A 12,542-nucleotide genomic window follows, 5' to 3' on the forward strand; every position below is an offset into this window, starting at 1 on the left:
TGGGTAGACTGTGACATCTTACACTCCTTTTAAATTAAAATGACCTTGTTAAATACCTACATGCATTACATCAGGTTAAGTTTTTAATGTCTAGTGTATATTAATTTATGTATACTTTACTTTCCAGTGTTCGCAACATGGGGTCGTCGCATGGGAAAAAAACTTGACATGTTGAGAAAACCCGACGCAAAAGAAGCTTCACAAGAACAACCTAGTAGTGAAAGCTTTAACGAAGAGTCCCCGAGGAGCATATCTGGCCAGTTCAAGAAAAAGCAGCAATGGAAAATGGAACGGAGCAGTTCTGAAACTACTTCCCTAAAAAAAGATAATGACACTGATTCCATTAGAAGCGGATCCCGAGACCGATCACCTAGCCCATTCAAATCTTTCTTCCATAGAATGGGTTCAACGGGAATGTTAAACTCATCAAGGTCCCAAACACTAAATATCCACAAAACATCAGAAAACAGCTATCCGGTGGCAAGTGGACCTACGCTTTATCGAAGCTGTTCAACTTCACATCTATCCACATATGTCAAGGCTGATGATCCATCTGATGACATTGATTTACAGAACGCTGATAGTGAAATGAAAAAGTCTCCTTCAAAGAACAATAATATTTTAACTGAAGACGCGTTAGTGAATTCATCAAAGGCCATTAGTTGTGATAATATCCCTAACCTTGAAGGACAAGGAAATGGTATGTGTAAAAAACCAAATTTTCCGTACGCCTTTTTAAGATCTAAACTATCGGTATTACCCGAAGAAAACAGTATGGCATCACAACAACGAACAAACAGCATTAGGCAAAGTTACTCTGAAAGAATAGATAGAAAATCACCAAAATTTCGAAAAGACAGACTATTTATTTCCAATTCTCGCTCCGAAGAACGATATCAAAGCAACGACAGCATATCGCTTCACGAAGAAATGATGCTTAATGCTGCTTTAAGAAATGAATACTCTGATGTCAATAGAAGTTCCATGAGAAGTATCAATGAAATCGATGGCACGTACCCTGCACGGCGTGTCGACGACGTTCACCGGCGTTCGTCGATGATATCACATAGGCTGCCTTTAGATTATGATCCAATGCTTATACCGCGAAACCGAAATAGTTTACCAGTATATGACTATGGTCCGTATTTAGGGTCCGTGAGGGACATAAAAACTGAATTTATGACATCGTCTCAAAGTATACATCTTGGGCCAGAAAGCACTGAGGTTCTTCAGACTCATCGATTAAGCAACTATGTTAGTTCAAACGAGTCAGGCTATGACAGCGATGGACGTCCTACAGATGAACATAGCAACCACTCACCACCAGGATACTCGAGTCATATATCGCCAGGTACTGTGCGAGCAGAACCAATTGATACTACCGCAGATGTAACGCACGGTAACTTTTCGAGACAATTGAGCTTAAACCATAAAATCAACGTGAGTAGAGTACACGTTCCTGCTAGACGGAGTTCTACACCGTGTGCTTTATTTCCGATAGAAAATAGCATACCTTATGAATACATAAACAATAACAGGGAACAGTTTCATAAGTATTCCAATAATCCATTACATCTAGATTATAATGATGCTAAACCACCGCCGCTACCAAAAAAGACATTAAACAAAAAAATACCTTTTGTTTATAAAACTATCACACTAGATGAACGTGTAGAAACACGAAAAATTAAATTACTTCATTCCCAAGCATTGCCAGTAGAACATTCCTCTAATCCCAATCTCAGTACTTTAATACCACCAGTGGACAATGAAGGCCCCAGCATTACTGTACCAGAAACTGATATTTTTGGACGGGGACCATGTACAAAGCGATTCAGAAAGTTAAGATTAATAAAATCAAGATTAGATGAAAGTCTCGGAGTTTATTTAACGCAACACAGAGTAGACTTCGATAGCAGTGGATCTAATTTTGAGATACGTTATATTGTGGTAAAACTGGATTTTGATGGCATAGCGCATAGGGATGGAAGACTGCGGATCGGTGATGAAATTGTTAATGTCAATGGAAAAGTCCTTAGAGGTTTATCATCACTAAAAGAAGTACAGCATATTGTTAACTCATGTTCAAGTGAAGCAAATTGCCAAGAAGGAGCACAAAAATACCAAGTTGATCTTGTTATGGCCCATGATGAAATTACTCCAGTTACATTAAGTCGGATAATAAACAGACATACTAGCGATCAAAATTTGATAGCGCCTTCGACATCTAACGTTCCGCCTGATATAATTTCTGAAACTGTTCATAAACCCACGGCTTCAAATCAAATAACCATTGAAACACACTTTCCTAGTGAAAACCAATTTTACAGTAATTATGGAAGTGGTCCCAATCATTTCGAGCATAGCACGCGACGACGAGAAACAGACGTTCTAGGAAACAATACTCCTTCATTTCAACTAAATCAAAAGAGTGATGACGAAAAACTATTAGAGAGGGCTTATCCGGCATCATCAGCCACACTGCAAAATATTACAAATATCGAAATATCAATGAGATCTTCGCCAACACCAAGAAACAGACACTCAAATAATTATAGACCTATTTCTCTTCACAATTCAAGGCCGCCTCCTATGGTCGAGCAGTATTCAACAAGTAATGAAAACACAACAAATGAGATAAAGGAAAAATCACCCCATTACATAAAACATGTCCCAAGATTGTACCAAAACCGATCATTTGAAAGCATTCCTGAACAACTTCTGAGAAGTAGCAATAGAAGTAGATTTTTCAATAGGATTGGTTCTCAACGCTGCTCTCCAAGTCATGGTCATGTTTCTCGTCATCAAGAACACGCATTAATGCAGAATGAGGGTCACCAAAGTGGTATTTATTCAAATAATTCTTTGCACATGGCAGAATTCTGGAAAGGACCTGGTCATAAAAGTCTAGGTTTTAGTATTGTTGGAGGAACCGATTCCCCTAAAGGACAAATGGGAATTTTCGTGAAAACCGTCTTTCCTAACGGACAAGCTGCTGATAAGGGGACTATCTTTGAAGGTAGTTATAATGACAATTAAATAATATCTTGATAAACTTAAGAAAGAGATAAAAGATTTTATTTATCAAACTATTCTCTTATGATTAATATATTTCAAGATCAAATTGGCACTATTTATCCTGCAACGAGGGATCAAAGTGGCACTTTACTGTTCTAGGACACTTTTTTTGCATGTATGTACTTTATTAGTTAAAATAATATTTTGCATAATAATTTCCTCATAGGTAATGTAAATAAGAGCTATGTAGCACATGGCAGCAAAATTATTTTCACCCTGGGCGTTAAACTTGAATCCCTCGCTACGCTTCACTTAAAATTTAGTGTTTTCTTCACAAGTGTACCGAAAAACATTATGTTTAGCTCCGGGAGTAAGAATATTGCAAACTCGAGTCTTTAATTCACTCACTAATTTAATTCACTTCTGCTGTCGCTGCGGATGTCGTGAATCTATAGTCTACAGACTCTCGTTTGCAATATTTCACTTACTTACCCCCCTCATTTCACAATGTACTATTACGAACCCTACCGTTTGTACAGGTTCCTGTAACTCATCCATCTGCTTTGCATTACAGGTGACGAGATCTTGTCAGTCAATAATGTGCCAACCCGTGGACTGAGCCATGCAGGGGCCATATCGCTTTTCAAACAAGTTAAAGAAGGAAAAATTGAACTGACGCTTTCAAGAAGAAGGTAATGATGTATATTAAATTTTTTGAGATTATAACTTTATCCGTTCGTCATATGATCATCAAACTACTACTACCTAACCTAAATTAAAATGTGGCGCTGTGTGTGTGTGTGTGTGTGTGTGTGTGTGTGTGTGTGTGTGTGTGTGTGTGTTTATACCTACAGGCCTTATAACCCTTTTGCGTATCGTGTTTTGTATGAATACTATTTGTATAGACAAACGCCTGTAAATGTTAAGTAAGAACAAGAGCTACGCTCACCATAAATTGTTATCTATTGCGTTTATGAAATCAACATTTTAACCTTTGAGAAAGGTTTACAAAAATGTATTTAAAGGTTTAAATTTGTTTCAGAGCACCTAGGTCAAGATCTGTGGAACCTCTGGGTAATTTCCGCTGCGACAATCTAAAGGAGTGAATATTTGGCAGAATTAGAACCGCGATTTAAACAAAATTTGTAGCAATTTTATCAATAATGTGCAATACTTTTTATAACAACTAACTGGAGTCATGTAGAAATACAATTTTTCTACAATAACATTCAAATAGTATACAGAAGAATGTCGTTTATAATAATTGCGTGCAACGTGCAATTGTACACAAGATGCTAAATATTCTACAGTCTGACTGTTTTCTTACAGAATTGAACCTACTTTTGCGACGTAGTCGCCATACTATATGTACTATATAGTTATGTTTAAACGATAGTACCTATAATATTAACTTACTCTGTAAGTCTCTAGTTGTTGAACGTTAAATATTTCCGTTTCTACTCTCCAACGAAACACGTACTATAACTGCGAGGTGTATGTCCATGTAAGCTTTTATGTAGCTATGCATAGTTTAGGAAATAGATTTTATATCATTTTATTATACATATTACGGAATGTTGATTGTAAATAATATGTTGAATTCATACAGCATTAATGCAAAGTATTGTTATAGGACTAAATATAGTCGAAGACCTACAATAAGACTGTATTTATGTTTAATGTTAATGGAAAACTACTATAGAATTTCGTAATTTGTATGTGTAATTTTTTCGTTATATTGTTTTGTTAGGCAAGCTAGATCTCGTTGAAACTTAACCGATAGATGTACACTATGCTACCTAGTAAGAATGAATATGTAGCTGTTGTGATAGTTAATGGGTTTTTAGTGTATCGAAATCTATGCCAAGAGCAATTATGATTTATGATTCGTGGATGTTTGTTGATTTGCTTTGTATGTATCAGGAGCCTTTTGTATTTTAAATAATGTATACTTACTTGGAATGTACTCGTTATTTCTTATTATAGACTGATCTTTTTAATTTGAGTAGGTACCTTAAATACTACCAAAGTTAGACATAATATCACAACTATAACAAAATTATAATCATCCTTAACAAATCCGTAATAGAATGGATATTTAAGCCAAAACAATAAAGTGCCTTGAGTTTTTATTGTGCAAATTTTTTCTATCCTCACTCTTTATTCTTCCTTCTAAGCTAACTGTGAGACCGACTTTGACGTGACAAATTGTGATAGTGTCCCCAGTAAATGTCATATTTTCATAGAAATTATACGTTCATGATGACACTTCCGAACTTTTTTCATTGCTAAGTTCGTACAAAGTCAGCTTGGCCTGACTCTGGCAAAATTTATGAATGACTTTATTTAAACAAACTACCGCGGCACTTAGATGAAAGCTGGTAAATACAGGCACAATAAAAACTAAGGACACATAAGAACTTCTGAATTTTGTATCGTCTAAATTTTAGTCACGTTAGCTGTCAAGTAGCCGTACCATAAGTTGACACTTGACGTTCACATTAGCGACTGCGTAATATCGATTGCAGTCCATCTCGTTCGCACTTATGTATTGGTGCGATAGAGGGAATGCGATCGAGTTCAAGCAGTCGCTAACGTAAATGTCATATGCCAACTCGTGTTAGCCGTTTAGATTAAACGTGACAGTCCAATTCTAAACTCCTCATGTTACTACAATATCGAAGTTGCAATTTGGATAACTGCACAATAGTTAGTTTCTTATTTTACAAGATAATACACCGATAACTAGACCTGCTATTAATAGAGTTAAGTTTCTTTCGAGACGATATAAAACAACGATACGAGACTAAACTGACGATATAGATTTTTTTAAATGGAATGTATATATGAAAAAATGTATGCCAATCTTAGCGTAAAAATCAACCTAATACGACGATGCTTCCATCCATATTACAACGTGCTTTTAAACGTAGGTTTAATTAATCTTTAACGATTTGTTTTGGTTACAGTTTTTACACAAAACACCGATTAGCTCCGTCCAATTAAATTGTTAAAATGTCAATTGTTCAAATAAGTATATACCTATCCCCTTCCTTTGTTCCTATTTATATACATTTTGAAGTATTTCAGAGAGCTCTAGTAAGGCTGGTTATACCTATTGATAAAGAAGACACGCTTTCCACATAGATTTTTGTACATAGACACCTCCGTCGCTAGCTCTAATGCACGCACATATTTATTTTGCTGTCAAGTTCGCACAGTGACATTGACAACTGGCATCATGGGCGGGACAACAATAATAATTACCGCGCGTGCGACAGAGATAGGAACAGGCGGGTCAATGTACGAAAATCTACGTGAAAGCGTCTCTGCTTTAATAAAACACCACCGCACTATGCTCTTCAAGCGTAATTGCGCATAAATACCTGTTTGAAGCAAAATGTATTATTACATTGCGCAGGCCATTGCAAAATAGCCAGCCAAAGTAATATTGCTGAAACTTTATGCCTACTCTGTGGTTTAGGTAAATAATAGTGCTGGTGCATCGTATAATTTTATATATTTCCTGACAAAATGTACCTGCCTCCTGACGACTAGGTGTAAAAATTTGCCAGTTTAAAGTTAACTCTGTCATATATTGACAAAGAGTCAAAACTTAAGTGGCATATGTATATCTCCTTACTACAAGGTCGTCAGGAGACTGAGACGGAGGAGGTCATTGTGTGATATTTTTAGTCTGAATCATCAAGCGAACTTAATCTAACCGTGTAAAGATCAATTCAAGTTGTAAATTAACTAGAGACTTTGCTTAATAATTACACTATCGTTTTTTTTTCTTTTGGGCAAACCACTTAACAGCGAATACAAAGCAATTGTTAGGTTTAACACAGAAATGACAACACAATTATCGAATCGCTCTATGATCAAAAGATTACAAGTCAAATAATATTATGAAGGGCCAGCCCTGGCGTCTACCCGACCTTACTCTAAGTGACCACTCACAGGTACCTAATTTAATACATGATCATTTCCATGTTTTGTGGTAAATAAAACTATTGCTTTGTATTCTCAAGTACGTTATGAATTAGATTGACCAAAAATAACAACCAAACACTAACCCCCTTATTCATAAACGTGTACTAAAGTTACGATGCCGCTAATAATCGTTTGTCCTTTTCCATCATACCAATACGTCGGAAAGGGACAAACGATTATTAGCGGCATCGTTACTTTAGTACACCGTCATGAATAAGAGGGTAAGTATACATAATTGAAGTTCACTTAATATTAAGACTAATTAAAAATACCACTAATCAGCTTCGACCAACCTCGCCCATAACCCGATTAGGGCAATTAGATTATCGGAAGGAGGACTAAAGTCTAGAGGAGTAATCATAGAATAAATTCAACATTTTTCGACATTAAATATTTCGATGAATTTACATTGAATGTTATGCAATGCACCATTTATGTATAAAATTTTCGCCAAACCACGATAGAGTGGCCGTAAAGTCAAACCAGCCCGCGTAGCCAACATGCCAATCGTTAACGCTCACTGTCACTGTTGCACTAATATGGAAGCGTAATAGATAAAGATGACTACGCTACGCTACGGAGCGTTAACGATCGGCATGTTGGCTACCCGGGCAGATACTTTGCGAAACGTTGCGCATAGATAAATCTATATACCTGTCAAACAATCTAATTCATCCAATTGTTATGTAATATTAATATTTACCACATACCGTGTACAGTATTGATTTGTAATAACTTCTCCAGTAACATCATTTGTAAAGAATTTGAAAGATTATATACTTATGGCTTCATTCCTACCAAAATAAAACAATTCAAAATAATTCTGATTATATTATTTATCAAAACATATAAATTATATAAAATAAACAGTTTCCATTACACTTTCATCAACCTTATTAAGAGCCGCATAAATTATTATAAAATTATCATTTTAAAAGGGTAAAATTCTCATAATATATCTTTATTTCATTACATGTACCTTTCTTACAGATAGGCCACCTATATTTATGGGGCTCTTAGAAAATAATAAGCAAAAATGCAATAATAAGCATTTCTTCCTAAATTTCCACGGTTTCTTTCGTGAGAAGCGAGGCTGACAGGAATACTGTATTCCAATAGGACAATATGTTTTACTACGTGTCAGTTATTTATTTTATATCACACAGTATGGCAACTCCGCGCAGTACCCAGTGGTCGGGGTTTTTGATCGTCGGCAGCCATAGAGGCGTGATAAATGTCAGTCCGGTACGTACTGGCTTCTTGTATACGGGACACTGTAATATGAACGGGAAATTTTAATCGAAATGTCCTTAATTTATTTTTAATTTTCTTAATATGTACTTATTGCAAACGAAAATGATGCAATCATACACAAAACGACCGTATAAGTACCTAAATCCCCCGGATTTACAAACACAAATACATAGGTACTATAACTTTATTCAACATACAGTTACAGTTCAAATATACAGTTATTCTATCCTTATACCAGACTGCCATTGTTGATGCAAGGTTTCAAGTTTATTTCAACCTAACATTATAATAATAAACGTATTACCTATTCTTTCGCGCACTGTAGTAAAGTATAATTATGTAATGTGCAATTGTGCATTAGTACTTAAAAATGCATTGAAAACTTATGTATAGAGCTTACCGTATATAATTTGGGGTCCTTTGGGGCAGTAGAATTAATCGCATATACATGTATCACTGGCAGGGCTGTGTAGAGAACTTTGAGCGTGGACTCACAAAGACGGAGGTTCCTACGGTCCCAGCTCGCCCCGTCTAAATAAAGGCCGTGGACATACACTCCTTCCTAAAAGGCGAACGCTCCATATTAAATAAAGTTTGGTGTACAAAAGTTTTAATATACAGGGTGACCTTAGTCATTGGACAAACCCTGAAATCGAACGTAGGGTTACTTCTCAGGAATGCTCTGAAGTTAATATTTTTTAATTAAAACAAAAGATAAAAAAAAAAATTTTTCGAACAAAAGTTATTTGCAATAATCGATCAACAAAAAGAAACAAACTGTGTTAATTTTTGGCAGTGTTTTTGACAATTTGTTCGAAATATGTGATAATAATGACATTTTTCAAAAGTCAGAAGCTTATTAGTGTCATAAATAAAGAAGGTTCCATACTATTCTTTGAAGATATTACCTTAGGAGCTACTAACACATACAGGCTACTCCAAAGTAAAAATGGTAATTTGTTAATTTCTTCGAAACGGCTACACCGGTTGTTATGATACTTTGTACACTGGTTCTAAATACCCTAATGCATATGTACATTTCAGCTTTGTCCAATGCCTAGGGACACATAGTATAAATATTGGAACAGATTTACATAATTCGAGTACGAGTTAAATCAAATTGCTGAGTCAGGACAATAATAACTAAACAACTGACAAAAGCTAACAACCAAATTAAAATAATACTTACAGGTGGGGGAGCTTTCACATCGTCTAAAATAAACTTTGTGACATCATTATGCAGAGCTACCATGTCCAAAGCCCAGCCTTTGTGGGCTCTAGTTACTTCTTGTCTCATCGCCGTAAGAAAGCCTGTTAAACAATGAAAACTTTACAACACACTAGGTATTTTACGTAGTAGATAAATGCCCTCCACTTCCAACAATTTGGCCAAATCATCATTAAGTATTGCATTATTTGTAAAATAATATTAAAAAATACCTAACAATTTAAAGTTTATTATCATTTTAAGAGCATCCAAATGATGCTAAAATAGTACATTACGATACAAGTGCGAAAAATAGGAAATTCGAAACGAGTGGCGATAAATTAAAACACGACCGAAGGGAGTGTTTTAAATCGACACGAGTTGCGAATTACCTATTCGCACATGTATCGTACAACGTTTTACAGTACATATGGCCCTTTAAATGTTCGACACAGTAACGTAATATGCTACTTCTCGCACTAGTGCTATAAAGTAGCCCCATATGTACTGTAATAAATATTAAATTGCTATCACCCGATGTATATAAACGTGTAAACTGTGCGATGTTTAGAAAAGTGTCTTATGCGTCCTGTAGGCATAAATATAACAACGAACTTTGAAATCCAAACAAGTTATATTTCTTTGGATTTGGCATATCTAATGACATATTTATATAAACGATTGCAGCGCCATCTGCATTAAGCTTTGCGCGTTTATTCTTGTTCTAACCTTGCGGATTGAAGAATCCAGTCATCCAAAAAGAGTTCGGTCTTGCTATGAAGCACCAAGATGAGAACTGAATGTTGCGCTCCAAAAACTCCGTAAACCAGAAACCGAGAGTGGACGACGACCATGAACTTTTCAGCCAGATCACTGGCACTTTCGCGTCGTAAATGCTGTCTAGAGAATTGCGCAGCGCCTGATGAGAAAATAGGTTAATGCGGTGAAGGTGGGCAGCAGACAAAAAGTCTTTTACTTTCAATGTTAAAGGACATTGTTAACATTTGAAAACCACGTATGTACCTGCATATTAAAACAGCCATTTAACAGATATATGTATTAATAAACAAAAAGTTTTAAGTTGCTCACGTCTAATAATATACGTACAACCATCATACAACCTACTTTAAATCCCAATCCTTTAGGAATTACATTTTGGGATATTATTTCATTAATTGCAGTGTATACAATACTGCTATGAATTTGAGTCAAACAATCAGGACGAGATGAACACAAAAGAAAACGGCCAAGAACATGGGCCATACTCACTGTAGGGTTCCACAGTTACCCGTCCATCGCAATAGACATCCCTAAACGGAGGCTAATATTTAGTAGGTATCATGTATATAGCAAGAAAAAGGGAGAGCCATTGGCTGCCCTTGTACGTCTTTTTAATAGGAAAGGAAGACACTTTGCGAAAACTCTAAATCGGCATCTGAACCGATCACGTTCGTTATAGTTTTCATTTAAAGTCTTACTAAGCTTCACTGACTTGAATAGCTATTAGGATTAGGAGTAAATCGTTTAAAGATTTTGTCGCCAAAATTACTACTTCTTGATCTCAACATTTGACAACATCATTACAGTCAACAAAACGAAATGTGGAATAAAATTATTCAACACATTAAAGAAAATTCATTATTTACACCGCTTTTTTTAGTTTTTATTTAACCACTTTGTCGGCATGATTGACTTATATTCTCACTCATACCAAATTGCACATTTTTAGCACTAACGCTCAGTGCGGACATGGTGAAATTTTAAGGGTTTCTTGTTGACTATATAACCCTAAAAACGGGATTATTTTAAAAGTGAAAGTAAATTTGGACTTCATTTACTTTGATGAAATAAATATTATTGAATGTGTTCATGTTTTAAACTGATTCAAGTATAGGTAAGTCACATTTACCTCATTCATAATAATAGTGCCGTCAATAGCCAGGAGTAAATCTCTTAAAGTAGTTCGCACCAAGCCAATAACCTTTTGCATTCGGTCGATTTCTTGTCGAAGGAAAATGACCATTGAATTCAACTGGCCCATTATCCTCAATCTGAAAAAAAAAATTATCACGAAAACAATATTCCGCATTTCGGATAGTATATTGTTTAGTAAAAAATGTTTTCACTAATCTACAATGGAAGGTTGGAAATAAAGTATGACAATTAAAAATTTTACCACGCTCTGAAAGGCTCTTTTTATTACATATTTGAAATCGGTGGGCAAAGTTATGTTAGATGGCAGCATGGACTTTTAAGTGATAATTTTAATGATAAATATTTAATAGCATTAAAATTAAATAAAAAAAAACGTGTCACTAAGCAGCAAAAAGTGAATTGTAAAAGATATATTAAAATGAGGACTGAAAAAAGAAAGTAGGTAAAGCCCATTCAGATATAATTGGCATTCGATACCTTTCTTTTACTTGGAAAGGATCGAAATTAGGGGGAATCTTTTCCAGCATTTCTTTGGATTGTCTATACACTGATGCTTCTCGAGATTCCCCGCCACCGCCACCCGATTCTTTGGGTTGAATAGACAAAATCGTATCCAGGAGAGTCTGAGTCTTGCTTCGTTGGTAACTGTAATGATTGCATTAAATAAAATATTAGTAAGAAATGTAAAGCAAAAACATCAAACTTTTAGGCCATTAACAACAAAAACACAGATGTTCGACTAACGGTAAAGAGCGAATAATAGCGACTTTTTCTCGCACAAGAAATGAACGAAGATATAAATCACAGAGCAAAACACGCCAGTAGAAAAAAATCGCTCATCTCCGTTCGCTTCTCTCCGCTGAACGGAAGCCTAAGTAATAATTACGTAATATCAGCATTAGTATGCAGTCCGTATGCTTGGGGCGGATCAACCGTCTTCATCTTTTCAATCTCCTCGAGGTATTCCGGAATATTCTTGAACTTCATGATTCCATAGCCCTTGTAGAACTGGAAGTCTTCAGTGAAGAGTTGGTCGGTGAACCAGACGCGGCAGAAGGTAACAAGAAGACGATTGTCGTAGTCGTCAGTCACTCGACCGCCGTATTGCACCGCTGATACCATATACCTAAAA

At 35.7% G+C, this 12,542-nt stretch overlaps 2 protein-coding genes across 2 annotated transcripts in view; one reads left to right on the forward strand and one right to left on the reverse strand.

Moving 5' to 3' along the window:
* The window catches only part of LOC133519078 (uncharacterized), a 39,675-nt gene extending 31,840 nt beyond the window's left edge, over window positions 1-7,835 (forward strand). The window contains exons 3-5 of the mRNA XM_061852971.1: window positions 128-3,019; window positions 3,593-3,710; window positions 4,061-7,835. Of these exons, the coding sequence (XP_061708955.1) occupies window positions 128-3,019; window positions 3,593-3,710; window positions 4,061-4,124 (3,074 nt within the window). The 3' untranslated portion in view covers window positions 4,125-7,835. The remainder of the gene's footprint in view (window positions 1-127; window positions 3,020-3,592; window positions 3,711-4,060) is intronic.
* Window positions 7,831-12,542, reverse strand: part of LOC133519077 (dynein axonemal heavy chain 8) — an 86,843-nt gene continuing 82,131 nt past the window's right edge. The window contains exons 86-92 of the mRNA XM_061852970.1: window positions 12,297-12,536; window positions 11,888-12,055; window positions 11,385-11,526; window positions 10,205-10,394; window positions 9,458-9,579; window positions 8,669-8,830; window positions 7,831-8,288 (exon numbers count right to left, since the gene is read on the reverse strand). Of these exons, the coding sequence (XP_061708954.1) occupies window positions 8,163-8,288; window positions 8,669-8,830; window positions 9,458-9,579; window positions 10,205-10,394; window positions 11,385-11,526; window positions 11,888-12,055; window positions 12,297-12,536 (1,150 nt within the window). The 3' untranslated portion in view covers window positions 7,831-8,162. The remainder of the gene's footprint in view (window positions 8,289-8,668; window positions 8,831-9,457; window positions 9,580-10,204; window positions 10,395-11,384; window positions 11,527-11,887; window positions 12,056-12,296; window positions 12,537-12,542) is intronic.

This window comes from Cydia pomonella, chromosome 6 (assembly GCF_033807575.1).
Source record: "Cydia pomonella isolate Wapato2018A chromosome 6, ilCydPomo1, whole genome shotgun sequence".
In the NCBI taxonomy this organism is placed as follows: Eukaryota; Metazoa; Arthropoda; class Insecta; order Lepidoptera; family Tortricidae; genus Cydia; species Cydia pomonella.